Source organism: Ursus maritimus, unplaced genomic scaffold (assembly GCF_017311325.1).
Source record: "Ursus maritimus isolate PB19 unplaced genomic scaffold, ASM1731132v1 scaffold_24, whole genome shotgun sequence".
Taxonomy (NCBI): domain Eukaryota; kingdom Metazoa; phylum Chordata; class Mammalia; order Carnivora; family Ursidae; genus Ursus; species Ursus maritimus.
Genome location: NW_024424897.1, coordinates 42687849 through 42709077, shown reverse-complemented (window position 1 = coordinate 42709077; position 21229 = coordinate 42687849). Strand labels below are relative to the sequence as shown.

Below are 21229 nucleotides of genomic sequence, written 5' to 3'. Positions count from 1 at the left end.
GAAGCGTGCAAAGGAAGGAGCTCAGTGAATCCTTCACCAAGATCAACTTTTGGCATACCACTCCCCTCTTATATTTGGCTCATGTCACAATTTTAAGACAACATTCTCTAACAATCTGTATTTAAGGGAATAATTGCAAACATTGGATTCTCCTGGGTTTTTTGTTGTTGATATCATTGTTTTTTAAACTGTATTCAGAATCAGCAGGGTCACCTCATTATTGTGTTGGGAAGTTAGAGAAAAGCAGAATCTGTTCCCAGGTGTCACTGACACATAGATCTCTCTGCCTTCAGCTTTCTAGCATTTTGGAAAGCCCATATTCCCTGAATCCACTCCCTTGGCCCTGTTTTAACACCTTTTTATCAGGTTGGTTCCGATACTAAGCTTAATCTAAAATCACAGTTATGAGTCATCTCATCCAGTAAATATTTCTTTAACACATGTACCTGGTACTGTCTCACTAGGCATTAGGGATTTAGCAGTGAACAATACAGACAGGATTCCCTGCCTGCATATAGGTTACTTTCTAATATAGAGAGATGAATAAAATATATAAAAAGTATAATATGCCAGAAGGTAAGTACTATGGAGAAAAATAAAGGAGAGAGAGGAGTGCCAGGATGGGGAGAGGGTAATTTCAATTCAAATCGCAAATATATTTCCCTAAATGGACCAGTTGTGGTTTTTCACATGGGCTTATATTCTGAGGAATATGGTTATAGTCTTACTTTATTCAGTTGTGTGTAATGACTTGTGTTCAATGTCTGGTATCTTCCTTGTGTCCTGAACACCAAGTGCACCTTGTGAGAAGCAGGTGACACTCTCAGGCTGACCACCGGAGAGCAGACTTGGCTGCTGCCCAAAGCTCATCAGCTTTGTACCTTTGAGAGCAGAGAGAGACCAGCTATTTTAGAACAGCAGGGCCTCTTATCAAGCAGATATAGTGTCAGGGACTCTGGAGATTGTACTTTGGACATTTTTTTTCAAGTTCGAGCTCATTTAACTATCATTAGTTGGCTTGGAACCAAATATTCTTTCCAGAGTGTTAACACACTGACCTAAATGTGAATGACTTTGAATAATTTATAATCATGGTAAACAATATAAAACAAAGCAACATGTCTGAAATTATAGTTTTACTAAAATTCAAGAGAAAGAGATGTCATTCTTATCCTCATTCACGCCTTATAGGCATCTTTAATAAAAATTCATATTTATAAAACATGCATGACTAAGCATTTGTCTTGCAAAAGGATTCACCATAGAATATATTTAGATAGTAAAAATGAATTTCCACTAATGCATTTTTGGGGAGAAGGAGGAAATGATTTAACATTTTTTCTTTAGATAGAGCCAAATGGACAATAAGGTACTATGTAAATTATAGTGTAAAACATTTATATTTATATTTAAAATGTGTTTAAAAGTAAACAAAAATTCACCTAGTTGTCTTAATCCTCACTAGGCCTGGCCCTCGCCTTTCCCTTTTTTGGCCACTGCCTGGCAGAGCTGGATAAACTACCCTTGGTTGATTGAGAATTGAGCAAAATGGTCTCACTGATCTATGGCCATACACACGTGACAAATACTAGTTGGTAGTACACATCATTTAACAATGTGATGGTTACCAGAGGGGAGGGGGATGGGTGAAATAGGTGACGGGGATTAAGGACTGCGCTTGTCATGATGCGCGCAGAAGAACGTATGGAAGTGCTGAATCACTATATTGTACACCTGAAACTAATATAACACTATGCTAACTGGAGTTAAGATAAAAACTTAAAAAAATACACATGATTTAAGTTTATAAAACCTTCCTCATCTAAGCGTATTCTAAATGTACACTTTCATTGTCATTGTCTTGAGCATACTTACCAGTGACTGTGTCCTCCTCGTGATGACAGATTCCTAAGGTTGCCATTTGTGACCTTGGTGCTGAGCAAATACAAATGATTCTCTAGTCCATGTGAGTCCCAAACAGCTAATTAATCCATGGTTAGAGTAGCCCAATTACAGTTGCTAATATGATGCCCTGCCTCTTTGGTGTTAGAAACCAGCCTGAGAATGATAGAGCATTAAGGGAGTGGTGGTTTAAGGGCCAACTGTTCAGGCCCTTGTAGTATATACCAGTAAAGGAACATTCTCTCTTGGAAAACAGAACATAACAAAATGAAAGGCAAGCATAACCTCTTCTGTTGGTTAATCTGCTTCCGTCAAGATAGTAGAATCATGCTCTGTCTTCTGTAATAACCTGTGAATTAAGCTCTTTATCCTTAATTATTGGCCTACTGTCATAGGCAGTCCTGTTCTTCATTTTCTGGCTTTGGTTCAGAGCATAAGTTTGAACTGTGGTGTCAAGTTCTAATCTGTCCCAAGGCTTTTTGAGGCCTGGAATGCAGTGGGGATGATGAAGAGAAGTAAAAACATAGTAATTTCAGTTTTTGATGATGAAATACAAATGCAGTCTGAGAATTAGGAGATCTTGTGTGTGTGTTCCCTGATGAATGAGGAAGTCAGATAGGGACTGGGGTATCTAATAAATTTCCCTCTAGGTCAATCTGGAGAAAGTTCTGGCTTCTGAAATCAGCCACTCAAGTATAGCTCAGGAGTATCCAGAACTAAGCTTCTTAAGTGGTCTTTCGGAGTGAAAGTGGTAGATGGGGATGGGAGAGGCATAGATTATCTGGTGATTTCTCTAGAACAAAGGCAAGAGCAGATATTTCTGAAGGGAAAGGATGCTAAAGTGAGGGGAGAATGTAGGTTCTGTCAGTTTAGGGACAATAGAATTCTCCAGAGTAGGTGGTCCAAGGAGAAGAGGGGAAAGAGAGGTGTTTCTTATAGGCTGTAGCTTGTTTTATCCTCTGAGCTTTCCCTTTTGCCTGCTTTTAGGGTACCTTTGGGATCTGACACAGGCCATCCTCTGAGATATGTCCTCTTCCTTGGTTGAGACCATAGGGATGGAAAGAGCCCATAGAATTAGTAGGACATTATTTTAAAAATAAAATAGCTCCACTGCTTCCAAGAATGACTCTGCAACATAGGTATGTTTGGCTACCCCAATCTTATACATATTTAGTACACCTTAAAATTTAGAAGGACAAAGTTTGGAGATTTACTTCATCCCAATAGAGAATTTTCTGAAGTATACGTTTCTAGTCTGTGAAATGAGAAAATAACAGTGTTACTTTGGGAGCCATTGTTCTTCCCTTAACTAGAGGAAAAAGAGAGAGAACTGTCGTTAGTTATAAGTGGAATCGATAAATGATGATTTACTTGTATAGTCAGCTTGTGGCAGGTGTGAATCCATGGTCTGTTTGTCAGAAATGGACTGGAGCTGGTGTGTTTGACTTAACTACCACCAAGTTCTGGATGTTGGAGTGTAGGAAAACATTGCCTAAACCTGTGAGTAAAGCCTCAACCATCAGAAAGTTTTTAAAGAGAGCAGAAGCCCGGTTTGAACTCCTAAATTCAAATTTCACACCAGTCACTGGAGAAGAACTTCCAATTTAAGAAAACTGTTTTTAATGTGGTTCTTCTAGGGCTTGTTGGGATATGTCTAAGACCTAGGTACTGTCCCTACTGATTAAATCTTGTTGGAGGAGGAGACCTTAGAGAAACATAAATGGCTCTATGGAATCAAATGTTAAATTTTTATGCCAGAAGTGTTCAGAGAAGGGAACAGTTAGTGTGAGCTGGAATAATTAATTGGTGAAAAGTTTCTGGGGGAGGGGTATCCTACACTGAGCTGTAAAGTATGGGAATAGGATTGGGATCTCAGGAACAGAGGAGACGGCAAAATTATGAAGGTGATAGTGAACTGAATGCATTCAGTGGACAGTAAAGAGAGACACAGACAAGCCTGACTGGAGTATGGGGTCTGTGATGGGAAATAAGGTTTGGTGAAGTTACAGGGAGCCTTTAAAAACTGGGAAAGGCTCATTTCTTACTTTTTTTCTTCTCATACTGGCGAGTATGTAAATTCCTTCAACCCCTTTGAGAACTATGTAGATAAAAATGTCCTTAGCAGTTTTATTCATAATAACCCCAAACTGCAAACAACTCATATGGCTCATCAACAGGAGAGTAGATAAACTGTAATCTCTTCACACAGGGAATACTACACAGCCAAAGAGAATATGCTGTACGAGTCCATTTACATGAAGTTAAAGAACAGACAAAATTAATCAATGGTTCTATAAATCAAAATGGTAGTTACCTTGGGGGAGGTGTGGGTTATTGATTACAGAGGATCCACGGAGCCTCTGGAGCCCCGGAAATGTTCTGTATATTAATCTAAGTGGTAGTTACGTGTGTATGCATGTATGTGAAAAGTTGAATAGAGATGTATATTTCAGATTAAAACACTTTACGTACTTACTGAATATATGTTATGTCTTAGTAAAAAAGTGAGAATAATCAGGTTCTGGAGTTTAGATTTGTTGTAGGAGGTAATAAGGAAGCATTATGGCATCTTGACCAGGGACATGACTTGAAGAAACTGGTGCTTCTAAAATGATCCATCCTCTGATGATGTGGAAAATGGAACAGTGTTCAGGTCAGCTGTTACATCTAGATCGGATACAGTGCTGTGTGCTCTGGGAGAGACAACGTAGCCATGACCTGGTCCTTAGCCTGAAGAAGTTTATGGTCTTTTTGGAGGAGATAAGTTATATGAAACCCAGAAAGTTACAGTGATAAATGCTTGATTCATGGTGGTATGGAAACAGCGCTGAAATCAGATCTGAGTTCAAATCCTAATTCTATCATTTATTAATTTTCTAACTTCAGTCGAGTTATTTATTTACTTGAATGTTGGTTTCCTTATCTGTAAAACAGGAATAACATCTACTTTTGCTGAGAAGATTCAGAGAGGTGGTATTCAAAGATTTTGGTACAACACAGTAGACATTCAGTAAATGTTCCCTTTTCTTAAACCCTGGGCCCATACAGCAATACTTTTTTTTTTTTTTTTTAAACAACATATGGCCTTAGTTCAGATCATGGTTCTGGCACTTATTGGCTACGTGACCTTAAGTAGCTTACTTAATTTGTCTCAATCTCTTGGGGGGAAAAAAGGGAGGGGGAATTATACCTTGGGTGAGTGTTATGAGAATTAAGAGAACCCAACAGATATGTAGTATCTAGCATGAAAGAGGCACACTAAGTAAATACAAGATCCATTTCTCTTGAATGTTACAGAGTGTACAAATGTGTAATACAAATAATGCAGGTAATAAGAGATGAAATTGGGTCAGAGTGGGTACTGTGGAGTGGAGAAAGAAGAGGCTTATGTTATATTTTTAAAAGATAGAGCAAATTTGATATAGCAGAGGAAGTTTTTCCATTTTGTGACCTTATAAAAGGTATTTCTCAATGCTTCTATTTTTGTTTTTTTTTAAGATGAAAATAATACAAAATATATATCCTTGAATTGTAACGATGCTAACTTGAAGGTGTGACATCATTAGAAGCTATGGTAGGGTCTTATAACCCAAAAAATGATACCTTCCCCTAGAAGTTATTCTTGTTCTAATAATACTTCTAATAGGCATTATCATCCGAGCTCCAACTGAAAAGTTGTCTTTTCTATGAGTGGAGACCCCTGTCACAAAGGAAAACCTAGATGCCTAAAGGGAAGGAAATCCGTTTATAATATGCGCCATTATTTGTCATTTGAAATATAATCAGCAGAGCAGCAACCCAGGTCTTGTTGGGTCTCAGTGGTGAGTGGTTTCTTGGCTAGAGAAGTTTAATTTGCAGGGCAAATATTAAGTACTAAATATTAACATTTCAGAATATTGTTCAGAGTGTTTATGAACTCACAAGTCAACTGATCAAATCCTGGACATCAGCCTTCAAATTTTTGGAGCAATGTTATATTTCCTGTGAAACTTCTGGCCTGAATTAGCTGCTGATTCCTAGTGTTTGTCAAGCTTGAGGAAAACAAAGAAGTAAAAAATAACACTTTTCCCTAGTCATTGCTCATTTGTCCTCCTTCTTTCTTCCAGATATTCCGAGTGGTGTGCATTTGTTTGGGTAATCCACCAGAGACATTCACCTGGGAGTATCGAGACAAAGATAAAAATTATCAGAAGATTGGCCCCATAACACCGTTGGAGTTTTACAGGGAACATGTCAAGCCACTCTTCAATATGGAAAATAAGGTTGGCGATTGGCACTGGCAACCACTGGCTACTTCCTTTCAAATACCTGTTGACTACAAGGAAGGGTCTAAGATTCTTGGGTTAACGTGCATAGTCATCAAACTGGACACTGAACAAACTTTGTTCTCCTTTCCTCTGAGGTATTTTATGTACCTAATGATAGAGTTGGTCGTCTGAGGATCTGTCACCTTTCCTCAGTGCTCCTCTTCGGGGACTTTTCCAGCTATAGGCTAGCAGTCAGTTTAGTTCACACACGCTCCCCTGATTTGGGCCCCGAATCAATTTCAGGTGCAAGACAATAAAAGGTGATTAGGTGTTTTCACCATGAGTTCAGAGCATCTCTTTACCATGGGCCTCACTGGGGACTTTCTTATGGAAAGGAGCGCTGTCGCATCCTAGTTTTTCTTGCTCTCTTCGGGTCTTCTCCACCAGTCTAGCAAGATGACCAGAGCCTCTTACTTCCTTGGCATTTTGACCATCTTATAAGCAAGCGGCTTTGTTTTAGGAGCGGAATCTCAGCTTGGTTGCTGTGTTGCCAGGAGCTGAGCCTGTCTTGTAACTTGAGAGCAGGAGTCTGATAGTGATGGGATCTCCATCTTTCCTTATGCAGTGCATACAATTCTTCAGAATTAGTTTTGGGGCAGTTCTTGCCAGTAGGAAAAACAAATAGATGCAACTCCCATGGGGTGTCCCTTGCACTAAGTAGACTATGCAAGAAGCCCTCTTCACATGACTTTGCCACCTTTTGTTTCTTTGTTATTTAGCAAGGTATTTGTAATGTTTTTTTCTTGCAGGCAGAGGTGTGATGAGTGTGATGGCCACATATAAATTTAGAGGATAGGTGAAGCCTTATTTGATGTTCCTTGTTTTATGTTCTAATCAACACGTTCTTAATCTCAATAGATTTGTTTAGTGAATGACCCTCGGCCGCAGCACAAGTACAACAGAGTTTACACAGTGGACTACTTAAGCAATATGGTTGGCGGGAGAAAAACTCTGTATAACAACCAGCCCATTGACTTCTTGAAAAAGATGGTCGCTGCCTCCATCAAAGATGGAGAGGTTGGTATCATTTCCGTGTCTTCCCCAGTGGGGTTAAAACCTCCTCCCCGGTGCTCGCTTCGGCAGCACATATACTAAAACCTCCTCCCCACTTGTTTGGTGTAATAGGAAGACAGGATTTATGTTGACTTTCTTTTTTCCTCTTTCCTCCAACTCTAGGCTGTGTGGTTTGGCTGTGATGTTGGAAAACACTTCAGTGGCAAGCTAGGCCTCAGTGACATGAATGTGTGAGTACAAGAAGTTAAAATAGAAAATCGCCCGTGGGCTGTTGCTGTTGGAGTGCGCTGTTGGTGTGAAATGACTCAGCTGAGGTTCACCTGAAAATTAAGGCTGACCTGAGGGTGGATCTCTCTCTTTCCATCTTGTAGCGTTCGAGGACTCATAGCGTAAACTCCACGTAACGTTTGTGCTCTAACCTGGGAAGTCAGGATCAAACTTCATATTTAAGTTGAAATTGTTGCGTGTTCCTAAAAAGCCGTCCTATACAAGAAAAGCACTTTAAAAAAAGAATTGGTTACTGTATAAATCTGCTCATTACATTTGAGATGTAATGAAAGGTTTTCCACACTTTTTATTTGCTATTTTATCCTTCTTAACTACTACTCTTACTTTGACGCCTCATGTATTTTGTCTTTATGCCTACTAGGACTAATTCACATGTGTACTTTAAAGCATGCCTCCTGGTTGTTTATGGCAGGGAAGGTTCATTTGCTAACTAAATCATACAAAATTCCTTGACTATTAAAATAAGCCCTAAATTTTACGGTTTCTTATTGTTACTTATAAGGAGTAAATAGTTAAGAACAGAGAAGAGAAATCTGCTAAAAGAATTCATGATTTTTTTTAACTTTGACAATGTTCTCCAATATTTTTTTTTTAAGATTTTATTTATTTGACAGAGAGAGAGACAGTGAGAGAGGGAACACAAGCAGGGGGAGTGGGAGAGGAAGAAGCAGGCTTCCCCCTGAGCAGGGAGGACCCTGGGATCATGACCTGAGCCGAAGGCAGACGCTTAACGACTGAGCCATCCAGGCGCCCTGATATTCTCCAATATTTTTGACATTATTTATTTAAATTTCACCATCAGTAGTGGTCTAAATGAGTTCACATACTGGGTGGTTCTGAACTGGGTGGTTCAGCTCAGAAGAGACTTTTTTTTTTGAGAGGGAGGGGTAGGGAAGGGCGGAGGGAGAGAGAGAATCTTAAGCAGGCTCCACACCGAGCACCAGCGCCATGCAGGGCTCAATCTCATGGCCCTGAGATCATGACCTGAGCCGAAATCAAGAGTCAATGCTTAACTGACTGAGCCACCCAGGCGCCCCAGAAGAGACCATTTTTTAAAGAAGTTACTTCAAAAGATTTTTTTAAAGATTTTCTTGCCAAATTGACCATTACAAACTCATCTTGTCAGCCTTTGAGATGGGGAATTTGTTTAATTACTTCATATTTTCCTCAGTACGCTTGTGGCACGTAGAGAATGGAATGCCATTGAGACACCAGATTCTGCACGTGTACCGTAATCTCTGAAGAGCTCCAGCCCACATTTATTTGGAACTGTGGACCTTCTTCAGTTTCTTTTATGTTCCTTTACAACCAGAAGCGTTTTCCCGCTTGAGTACACTGTCCTTATTCTGTACTACCATTCTTTCTACAGCTATGATCATGAGTTGGTGTTTGGTGTCTCCTTGAAGAACATGAATAAAGCCGAGAGGTTGACTTTTGGCGAGTCCCTTATGACCCACGCCATGACCTTCACTGCTGTCTCAGAGAAGGTATGACCCTCAGCATGCTTACTGCAGTGTTTGCACAGATGGGCCTACATTCTCCTGTAGACTGTTACCCAACAGAGCTTCATTTGTATGATTTCTGTTAAAAGTTAGCTTCCAAGCAAGACTTTGTACTCACATCACTTGAGGCTTGGCTGCATGCTCAGAGGTAATAAAATAAAAACTTCCCATGAGGAGCAGAATTTGGGTCAGAAGGGAGTAAGGAATAACAGCTTTTCTGTGACTTTGGAAGTTCTTCATGTGAAGAGAGGTCAACGAGAGAACCTGGGGGAGAAGATAACGTCTACGTATAAGGAATTTAAATAGTCCCTGAAAGTGTTCCTGTCTTGATGACATATGTTTTCAGACTTACCTTCTTTTCATTGGTCGTTCAGATTCTTCTGCAGCAAAACGTAACAGTAATCTGTGGACTCATTGCCCATTACTGGATTTATACGGAGCTATTCAGGAAATTGGATATAAAGTATTTCGAATTTCCTATGAAATACTCTGAATCGTAGTATCACTATTTCTAGAACCCATTGTTGGAAACAGTAACTGAAATTTTACCTTTCACAAATAAGCTTCCCCATTTCTAGGCTGTAGAGTGTATATTTCACTCCTGTGCTCAGGGATCATAGAAGAAAAGACTTAAAACTACTTTAATTCTTTACCACCATAAAAAAAAAAGTTCTTTTTCTAGCCTAATTACTGGAAAGAAAGTCACAGAATAACTACCTTGACATTAGAAGCAAAGTTAGAAGGAACTTTTCATAAAATACTATTTAAAAAAGAACAAAATACTAAAGTAAATAAAATACTAAAATACTTAGAATAAAATACTAAGTGGTTTATATTTATATGTTTGGACCTGCTATATTGCAGGATTTATAAAAAACGCTCCTTAAGTTAAACTTTTAAATTATTTAGAGAATTATTAAAAAACAAAAATAAATGAAAAACCTATAATTTCCAGGAGAGGTTCCGTTGGTTTTTTTTTTTTTTAATCATTTTTCATCTTTGTTATATTCCTCATTTTCAGAGATAAAAATAATACATACTGTGTCATTTTCTCTGGAACTTCCATTCTCTGATTGGTGTGGGTTATTAACATGCCATTTTTTTTCCTCAGAGAAATGGAGCTACTTTATATGCTAATAGTATAAAGCAGAGTTTATATTATCATAACTGGAATCCTATATTGAAATCTCTCTCTTCCCTCCAATTTGAGTTTTTGACTACCATACTAATTTGCACTGCATTTGAATGATTATGCAAAGATAAATGCTAGTAGCTCTATTCTGGGATATTCTTCCTTGGTTGCTGATTTCTTGGAATCCCTGTGATGGAGGTATTATTCCATATTTGTAGACGACACAGAGAACAGATCTGTCTAGGTCATGCAGGAATTCATTGGTAAAGGAGAGGAAACATTTGCAAACTCATTATTAGTAATTGACCTTAGGGTGGTATAGATTCTAACAGTGATATTTAAAAGGAAAGTAAAAATGTACTACAATGAGGGGGGAGTAGAAAACCAAAACAGACATCTGATAGGCTAGCTCCAGGATGTATAGTTTAATTTTGTGGTTTTGAAGGTACCTGGTTCCAAGATTAAGAGGTAGTACAGATAAGGGTGTGTGAAACTTGTTGGTTTGATTGTTGGCTGTTTCTGAGACTGGAAATTACTGAGATCTAGGAAAACTGCCAAGAGAAGTTCTAGTCAGATTCCACGTAGATGAGATTCCCGCAGTTGTATGCAAGTGGGAGTTGACAGATGAAATCATTAGGAGCCAAGTCTCTTCTCAGAGATTTGAGTTGTTTTGACATCAGCAAATGCCCTGGGTAAATGTAAAAGAAAAAAGTCTTCCCAGATGGAGCCTCCTCTTGTTCCTCTCTGCGTTACTGTAGTAGGGGTTATAAATGAAGATTACCGTAAGTGTCATTGTCCCTTAAGAAGGTTATAATTGAGTTTATTTTATTCATGAAGATACAAGAAGAACAGTAGAACTGTCTGGATTTTGTTTTATGAAAATAGTCTTTTTACTTTTGCTTTGCCATTCAGTCTCTGTTGTATTAAGTTCAGTATTTGTGTAACTGAATCAGTAAAAGTGCACGTTTGGAGAGTATCGTTACTCGGTGCTACTACGTAGAAGATCAGGCAGTGTGATGAGAATGTGTTTGTTTTGTTTTTAAAACTCTGGCCAGGTCTTAGAGTCATTTCTAAAATGAATACAGTGGGAACCCTTTACAGAGAATGCTGACTGATTTAAAGCAAGGGTCCCTGGCTTCAGATGGTGTTCACCACTTTTGGTAATTTAATATTTCATTTTGTCAGCCAAGTAGCAATTTAGTATGCTTATTTTTGGTATAGAATATAATGTAAAGGAGAAAATAGTATTTGTTGTTTTGTTAGGTATATTGCACCTTTACTCCCAAGAGAGTTAAAGCTCACTTCTGTTAGAGTATCCCTTTAGTTACCGGAGGGAGTATATGGCCCTGATGGTGTGTATCATGGCTGTTTCTTCTGAGTGGCTGAAGAAGAGCTACGGTTATACAACGCCTCAGCAGGAGGACCTGCTTCACACTGTACACTGTTACCCACTCTTTTGCAGGACGATCAGGATGGTACGTTTGTGAAATGGAGAGTGGAGAATTCATGGGGCGAAGATCACGGCCACAAAGGTGAGCTTAGTCTGCTAATACTAACTCAGGGTGACTGGAGTCTGCGCTACTCTCTGCCTCCTAAGCTGCCCCAGCGTGGAGCGTTTTTCAGTTATTAGTCCCTTAGCTAAACTGTTCTACAGAAAATCTGAGGATCTAGTTTGCCTCCATGATCCCTGTGACCAGCACGTTGTGCCTGAACCCACAGCTGATTCTGAGACCAGTATGTGCTGGCGTTCATTCCAAACCTTGCCGACCCTACTAGACCTCTTTGTACCAGAACCACTTGACCAGTGAGAAGGCTGAGTTCCCTTTGCCAGGACGCTTGCTATATAGCATTTGGTGTATTTTCATCTACTGCACTAACTCTCTAGAAAGTCAGAACCTTCCGAGTGGGAGAAGGGCATTGGCAAGAACCCTTAGGCATTTATTGGAGTCTCCTTAGAAGCTGTGAAGTCCAAATAGCAGAGGAATGCTCTGGTTACCGTTTAGAACTGTTCTGTTCTGACAAATCAAAACCCAGGCAGAAGTCATAAGGAAATTATTATAATTGAGCCAAAAGCTAACAGGTAATATATGAGTTATAGAAAAGTAAAATATATATATACATATATATAAGCAAAATGAAGAAAATAAAAATTTAAAGTAATCCTATCATCCAGAGATCACCATCGATGAACAGCATAGGGTATATTCTTGCAAATTTTTCTTAAAATCGTATTTATTTATTTCAGATTGAGAGAGAGCTTGTGCGAGCACAGGAGCAGTGGGGAGGGGCAGAGGGAGAGGGAGAAGCAGGCTCCCCACTGAGCAGGGAGCCCAACGCCAAGCTCCATCCCAGGACCCTGGGATCATGATCTGAGCTAAAGGCAGATGCTTAACCGACTGAGCACCCAGGTGCCCCACATTCTTGCAAATTTTTGAGACCATACTTTTTATTTATTTTATTTTGTTTTATTTTATTTTATTTTATTTTATTTTATTTTTAAAGATTTTATTTATTTATTTGACAGAGATAGAGACAGCCAGCGAGAGAGGGAACACAAACAGGGGGAGTGAGAGAGGAAGAAGCAGGCTCCCAGCGGAGGAGCCTGATGTGGGGCTCGATCCCAGAATGCTGGGATCACGCCCTGAGCTGAAGGCAGATGCTTAACGACTGAGCCACCCAGGCGCCCCTTGAGACCATACTTTTTAAAGACAGCTTTCATAGTAGATAAAAGCCTGTTAAGGGGTTTTTTGTTTTTTTAAGATTTATTTATTTAGTTGAGAGAGAGAGAAAAGGAACAGGGGAAAGGCAGAGGGAGTAGGGAGCCTGCTGAGTAGGGAGCCTGACGTGGGGCTGGATCCTAGGAGTCCGGGATCATGACCTGGGCCTAAGGCAGACACTTAACCGACTGAGCCATCCAGGTGCCCCTAAGGTGTGTTTATGCTTTAATTTTTAGGGTTTCAACCCCAGAGTGGCAACCACCGTAGAGTATTGGGCGAGCGAGCAGGTACCCGCACGTGTGTCGTGGTATTTTGTAGCAGCCCTTTACCAGAGTCCGTGTTCTGACGTTTAGCCGGTGGGTTCTGGCTAGGAAAAATGCAATAACCACAGCTTCGTAGACTAGCCAGAAGACTGAGAAGAAGTAGGTAGGGAATCCAGTGAGAGATACCTCAACATTTGGAACCAGACTTCAGCACTCATCCCACCACCAACCAGGAATCAGCCAGAAATTTCCTTACTAAAGAAGAAAAAGAAAATAGAGATCTTAGGAACTCTTTGCCTGTTGCCTGTTTAGATAGTGATTTCCCAACTGTGTTTGTCAGAGCCCTAGGATTTCCAGGGGTAAGAGGTGGAGGAGGAGGGGCGTGCAGGTTTGGAGGTGAGCAGATGGGACATCGGTCATTTATATTTGAAAACTACGGTCTCACAAGAGTCTGTTAACCTGAGTTTGTTTTCCGCTTTGTGGTCTCACATGTATTGGTCAGTACTCTAAGTCCTCTACGTGGTATTCTCTTATAAGTTTTCAACCCGAATTCAATGTGCCATTTTAAATTGGTGCGTTCACTTCTTCTTTAAAAGATCAGTTTGCCAGAGGTTTGCTTTTTGGAGTACCATTTTTTTTTTTTTTTAATCATCTCTGTTGTTTCTTTTTTTTTCTTTTTTTTTAATTATATCATGTTAGTCACCATACAGTACATCCCTGGTTTTTGATGTAAAGTTCCATGAGTCATTAGTTGCGTATAACGCCCAGTGCACCATGCAATACGTGCCCTCCTTACTACCCATCACCAGCCCAGCCCATTCCCCCACCCCCCTCCGCTCGGAAGCCCTCAGAGTCCCGAGTTTTGAACTTGACTTGAGTATGCTGTGATTCAGCAGCACAGGCCAAAACCTGGAAGCCATTTAATTTGTTGTTCTAAGTCTTTCCATCTCCCCATGATGTGATCCTTGGTGAATTTTGGCTGACCATCCCTCGGATCTGCCATGAAACTCGGGCGCTCACTGTTTCTATGTAAACAGATACAAGCACTGCTAGTGCATTTCTGTTCATCTCAGTTGGGTGTGCCCCTTCTGTGATTTCTGCAGTTGTTCTGTGGTTGTGGGGTGCTTGTTAATAAGTTAACTGTGATGAATTAAAGTGCAGTATATTTTTTAATTGGTGATTCCTTATATGATGAATTTTATTTTAAGACAAATACACATTGGGATCAATTGGAGAAGGGTAGGAACCTTAACAAACCTAACAGAAAGATTACGATAACTCATGATTTAGTTACATCTGCAAATTGGCAGTAGTTAAGATATGAATCCAAAGGAATAACTTGTCTTGAATTGGAAGGATTTGCAATTTTTAACATTTTAAAACATAAAGAGATTGCTTTAGATGAACCTCTGTAGCTTCTGTTTCGTTTTTGGTCTGATTTGGTCCCTGTAATTTGGGTTTGTTATTGTAAATGTTAGTGTTTAGGAAAAGGACTACAGTTACGGTTTAGATGAGCCTGGATCTGTTGGCTTGCGTCTGTGATGTTTTTACATCCCTAACAGTCACTCAGTTTATAGATTCATAGTGTGGTTTTTGTTGTTTTTTTGGCCTGTCAGTAACCAGTGTTGTGGCTTGACCAGCCCTTGTGGTTTTTATTCTGATTGCAAGATGCCCTTCAGCAATAACCATCAGGAATCTTAGAAAAAATGAGGATTTACTGCTTCCTGAACCTGGAAATTACACAGCTCACCTGGGGCCACGCATTGAAGTTGCAGGTAGACAGCATGCACGTCCCTGGAATTCTCTTTAAAGGGAGTTGAGGGTGGAAGATTAGGGTTTCACAGGTTCACTGCTTATTGGTGATTTTAAAACATAAGAGCTGGAGCTTAAAGTGTGGGAAGAGAAGAAGCAAGTGGCCTAAATGATCAGTTATCAAAATCACCTAGGATCTCTAAAACAAAGGGGCCTCTGGCGGGGAGGTGGCCTGGCTCTTTATCTAGTCATATGGCTGGCAATGTGTTTTTTGAGATAGCCATCTTTGCAGTGGGTGCCTTGGCAATCAAAGCTTAAGTCAGGCACTCGCATTACAAAAAAGAAAGAAAAACAGCTCTCAGGGTTTACAGTATGTGGTGATATCCATTTAGGAGAGAATAAATGCGTATTAATATTAAGTCAGGCAGATCCTGTTCTGTGTAGTGTGAGTTACTGTCTTTATTACTTTGAACCTAAATACCTACTCTTTTTTTGTTTTAGATTTATTTATTAGAGAATTCGAGAGCTCAAGAGAGCAGGGAGGAAGGGCAGAGGGAGAGGGAGAGGGAGAGAAACTCCCAAGCAGATTCTGTGCCAAGCGCAGAGCTGACGTGGGGCTCAGTCCCGCAACCCCAAGGTCACGACCCCAGCTGAAACCAAGAGTCAGAAGCTTAACCAACTGTGCCACCAAGGCGCACCCCTAAATACCTACTCTTAAAGAGGATTCTGGACCACTTTGTTAATTTTTTTCCCATTCAACTGTACTTCTTTACTACTACTCAATAAAAGTTTTGTTTTTGCTGATTTACTAATACCTTTATGTTGAGAGAGCTGAGGTCTTGATTCCTGTGATCTGCCTGTAATCCTTCTTGGTGAAATCTTCAGCTATCTGGTTAAGATTAAACTAACTTTTTCGTTGTTCTTGACTAACTGAGCAAAGCATTTCAGTAGAGAACTGAAAGCTATGAGCCGAGTGGGGGTAGGGAATAGTTCATTCAAAGCCAAAATAAATTATTTTCATGTATGTCTTAGTAATATTTTGGTGGGGAGGGGCAAAGGGAGAGGGAGAGAGAATGTGAAGCAAGCTTCACATCCAGCATGGAGCCCAACGTGGGCCTTGGGGCTCGATCTCATGACCCTGAGATCATGACTTGAGCCAAAATCAAGAGTTTGACGCTTAACTGACTGAGCCACCCAGGCGCCCCTTAGCAATGTTCCTTTTTACTTAACAGGAAGGAAGGAAAGAAAACATGATCTAACTTAATTAGCACTCTTGGCCTGACCTTAGGAGAGTACATGTAGTATGTTATTATGCTAACGACGTGTGTTCGCCGCAGCGAGGCCCTCCTGTCAGTCATCCTGGTGGGCACTGGCCAGCATGCACGAGGCGGAACCTCTGTTTGTGCTCTCTCAGGGGACAAAACAATCTCAAGCAGCATTGCTGGGATTTTGTTTCTGTAGATAACATTGTTAACGGTTTGTTACTCTTCTCTTTGGGACTTTTGCCTGTTAAGATTGATGGTTCCTGAGAGCGCTGTGTTGATAATACAAGCTAGATATAAACACAGCAGAGATACTTAGGCATGCAGCCCTTGCCCTCTGCCCAGTCCTGGCTCTGGTCTTCCGCATTCCATTGGTCATGTTCATGGCCTTTCTTGCACAGAGATGACTAAGTAAATCGAATAACCTTTGTTTACCAAAATGGACAAAAGTACCTTCTGACCCCAAGAGACATAGAAGGAGAAATTAATTCTTGTCTTACTGGGCCCATTGGGTTACTTTCTGTTGGTGAATTCAAGTATTCTTAGTCAGCTGGACTGAAAATTGGATGCATATCTAACATGTTGTATGAACAACGTGGCTTTCTTTTTTCACCTGCTTCTTAAAATACTTGGCTGTACATTTTGTACAGTTATGGATCATATCAGAAATGGAGGGGCGCCTGGCTGATTCAGTCAATAAGAGCTCTGACTCTTGATCTCGGGGTTGTGAGTTTAAGCCCCACATTAGATGCAGAGACTGCTTTAAAAAAAATAACAATCTTTTAAAAAATGGATTTCACAACTGGATGAGGGAACAGACCTTGGGACTTGTTACATTGTCTTTGATTTTGAAAAGTTGGTAGGCTTGTTAGAGTAAAATAGTTTGTAAAACATTTAAGAATTTAAAATAGAGGAAATAACCTTTAGTGCTTCTCTCTCTTCATCAGAAATTCACTTGAAAAGAGCATACTCTTTCAGCCAAAACAACTGGCAGGTCATCTAGCTAATAGGTGATGGAACCAGAATTATAATCCAGACAGTCTGACACTAGAGCCTGTTTTCTTAACCACGAAACTGTGCTTCCTCTCAGCTTCTCTGTTCTAGTAGCATCTAGTGCATTCTTTGGTGATCAGAAACTAGTGGTGGAGGGAACACGTAGAACTACGAAGGATCTGGAGACCTCATATAAATGTCCCATGCCAGGAGAAGGGCTTGTGGAGCACCACTTATAGCCAGAAATCTGAAGAAGGAGGGAGGGAGGGAGTATCTGGTGAAGGTTTACGTTCAAATATAGCACATTGTGAGTTGGGCAAGTAAAAAACTCTAACCACCTATTTTTTCCCAGAATTATTGTGTCCATGCTGCTTTATGTTTTTTTTTTCCCTTAACTTTCTATCATGGATAATTTCAAGCATATATAAAGTAAACAGAGTGTATCAAGGAACTCCCATGTGCCCATCACCCAGCTTCAATAATTATCAAATTCTGGCATGCATATAACAAAGTGTTTCTGATAGTCAATAAATTAATTCTTGGATGGTCTTCCTAATGAACCAATCTTATTATGGAACTTTACTTCCTTATGATTGGTTCACTTAATCATGAGATGTATTCTAGTTTTAAAGTCTGGTATAGCAGAACTCTAAACATGGAATTATAACAAAGTTCTTCATGTTCATTTAGTCTAGTTTCTTAAATGCTAGATAATATAACCTTTAAGTGAGGGTAGGGAGGGTATTATTTTCTAAATCTGCAGTGGTCACTGAAAGAAAAAAAATTTTTTTTTAAGATTTTATTTTTTTAAGTAATCTCTACACCCAATGTGGGGCTTGAACTCACAACCCCAAGAATAAGAGTTGCATGCTATAACAACTGAGCCAGCCAGGTGTCCCAGAAAATACTTCTTTGAAAAATTTTGTCTCTCTTAGTTTTTATTTTGAACCAAAATTAGTTTTCATTTTTCAAATTGCTTTTGTGCCTTTTAAATACATGAACATTTAAAATTGTTTTTAACCCACATTCTTCATCTTTTCTTACAAATAGCCTTTCTGTTCCTTATTTCATTTTAGTGAAGTTTCCAGACTTCTTCCTAAAAGAGAGTGTCTTGATTTCCATCAAAGAGACTTTGGCATATTAGAGATTAATCTGGGAAGAAATTTATATGGCTGATTCAGATTATATCTGGACTTCTGCTGCTTCCTGAAAACTAGCCTTACCAGCCAAACTATCCCATATGATTTTGGAGACAGTATGTCCAAAGCTAGGCAAAAAAGTCATCACATCCTTCATCTAATGTATATTGTGGAACCAGGAGATCAGCTACTTTCTTGATTATAGATCCTGGACAGTAATTTAACTCTTTAGACTTTCACATCTCTCTATCAGTAATGTGGATAATTTCTGTTTCCCTATGAGGGCCTACTGTTTGTGCATAGCCATCCAGTGAAATAATGTGTGAAAGCATTTTTCAAACTGTCGCTGCAACATAACTCTGGAGAGTTTATGAGTATTCCATATTTCTGTCAGACGTACTCAGTATGTATAGTTCATATTATCTTTATAAGAATTCAAAATTTGCTGATGTGTTTGTATTTATTTTTCCTCATGGCATCGAGGTAGAGTAACTCCGGATATGAGCATGGGTGATTATACCCGTGTTGTATGTGAAAAAACTAAAACTTATTGAGAGGTTTTGACTTACTTGGATTGCACTGTGTCAGAGAGAGAACTGGGATTCAGATTTCTTTTTTTTTTTTAAGAGTATTTGAGAGAGAGAGAGAGTGCACACATGCAAGTTGGGGGAGGGGCAAAGGGAGAGACTCGCAGGCGCACTCCCCAAGCCTGTCGCAAGGCTTGATCCCACGACCCATGAGATCATGACCTGAGCCAAAACCAAGAGTGGGACACTTAACCACCTGAGCCGTGAGCCACCCAGGCTCCCTAGGATTCAGGTTTCTTAATTTGACAGAGACAGCTTCCCTAAAAATGTATATTACCTATAAAAGATAATGTAGTATTTGCAGATCTGAGATTCAGTTTTGTAATTCTAGCACAAATAATGCATATTATAGATAATATTGAGCTGAATGTACTGAAATTAGAGAAAATTATATGAGCTAAAACCAGAGGCTTCTGACTTCCTGGAAAGGGGCAAGGTACAAATTTGTTATGTCACCTCAGGGTTTTCATGTCTCTACCAGCTTGGGAAAAGTGCTGCTGTTACCAACTCTGAGTTTCAGAGTTCTTTCAGAGGGACTTCTCGTCCTCCATCATTATTAACCAAAGAGCCCGCATGACTCAGGCTAAAAAATAGTGCATAGGAGTGGACCAGCGCAAGCGTGAGCTCTCAGGTTGACTGCTGCTTCCTTACCAAAGTGTGTGACTAGGAAAGGCTACCGTTTGTGAGAGGGGACAAACTGTGGCAGACTAGCTCCTTTTGACCTGGAACCGGGCCTCAGTTTCAGGGACAGATCTCCTCACGTTCGCGTAGAGTTTTGTGCGGGTATTGGCTTTCTCCTGTGGAGAGGATCTACTGTTTGCAACCCTCCTGTCTCCAGGATGTATTTGCACTGGTTTGAGAAGGATAAAGGGGAAGCACGGGATCTGGAGCCAGACCACCTGGGTCCCGGCAGTCCCACCTGTTGGCTGTATGACCTTGGTCGTGGTATTTAACCACAAAACCTGTACGTCCCTGATCTATAAAATAGGGGTAGTAATTGTACGTCCCTCGTAGGGTTGTTGTGAGAACCGTGCCAGGCATTTCTAAGAAGTGCTCGAGAATATCAGCTGTCGTCGTTCCCGTTGTTGTTACCTGTGGACAAGTGAAGGCAGAACGAGAAGGCCCCTTAAGCGTTCTCTTCTAGAGGAGGGCTGTGTCACTTGCCCACACCTCCAGTTTCAGATCTCTAAGAATTCAGGATCGTAGGGTGACCATTGTGCTGCATCACCGGTTTACCGGGTGGATGGCTCGTCATGCGGGCTTAGTTTCAGGAGAGAAAGCAGCGGCGGTGAATAAACCCAGTGCTGAGGAAAAACCATTAGCAATAGCATCACCTCCCATTTATAGATGGGATGCAGGGGACCGTGCACAGAGCGTGGTGGAATGAATGTCGGACCCTCCAAGGAATTTATACTTACTCACCAGGGACCCGGGAAGGGGACTTGCAGAGGGCTGTGATGTGACAGAAGTGGCATTCGTGGTGTGCTCCTCAGACTGTAAGATGCAGGGTAAGTAGACCCAGCCAGGGAAAAGAAAAGACGATTTCTCCAAGAAGGCAGATGACAGAGAAAGAGGAAGAACTGGAGAGGCCCCTCCATGGGGAGACGCTAGGACGACACTGAAGCTGAGGTCGGGGAGGGGTTAGCAAGAAGTCAGGGGCCTGCGTGGCGTCAGGGAGAACCTGGTGAGTCGTGCTGCAGCCAGGTAGTCAGAAAATGAGTCAAGGGAAAAGGCTTTGGGGCAGGTTTTAGAAAGAGATTGGAAGCCCAGCTGTGCTCTTCTACCACCGGCAGCAGGACTAACCCTTCCAGTGCTGGGTGCAGTGAGGAGACAGGAGGAGTGAAGCTGGGACAGCTGAGCTCGTAAATCTTGCTCCGTATATAGTATTTGCAATTTATTATAAGAACGAGTAAGTAAAACATAAACACAAGAACAAGTGCAAAATAGTGAAGTTGCAAGGTAGATGGTGAGTGATTGGAACTGTGAAGGCGCCTCAGTGAGTCCTCAAGAGGGAGTGGAGTTTTAGGAAAGGTCGTGACGTTTTTGGAAAGGAAGTGGGAGGCCAGCCAGAGCAAAGGTGGCTGAAAAGAAGGTAGCTCTTGGCACGTGCAGCAGGCTTCAGGCAGGTCCGAGGAAGGAGGCCAAGAAATAGTGCGAGCTTCTGAAACAGGAGTAGTGACAGTTTGGGGGTCAGAGAGAAGTCATTTGAGTTTCAGCAGGGAAATAGGCCGTTGGATGACATCTGGATCTTTCCTCTCCTGTCCATTGTTAGAGACCTGGCCGGAACTGTGTGTGTTCTCAGGCTTGTCTGGCTCGTGCTTACTGGTCCAGGGACAGGAGAAATCTCAACAGTTGGCACGTTGCCTTCTCT

At 40.7% G+C, this 21229-nt stretch overlaps 1 protein-coding gene across 2 annotated transcripts in view; it reads left to right on the top strand.

Moving 5' to 3' along the window:
* The window catches only part of BLMH (bleomycin hydrolase), a 52394-nt gene that overhangs the window by 23839 nt on the left and 7326 nt on the right, over positions 1 to 21229 (top strand). For both annotated transcript variants that reach the window (XM_040641097.1, XM_040641098.1), the window contains exons 7-11: positions 6009 to 6164; positions 7068 to 7226; positions 7386 to 7453; positions 8881 to 8998; positions 11608 to 11677. In XM_040641097.1, the coding sequence (XP_040497031.1) occupies positions 6009 to 6164; positions 7068 to 7226; positions 7386 to 7453; positions 8881 to 8998; positions 11608 to 11677 (571 nt within the window). The remainder of the gene's footprint in view (positions 1 to 6008; positions 6165 to 7067; positions 7227 to 7385; positions 7454 to 8880; positions 8999 to 11607; positions 11678 to 21229) is intronic.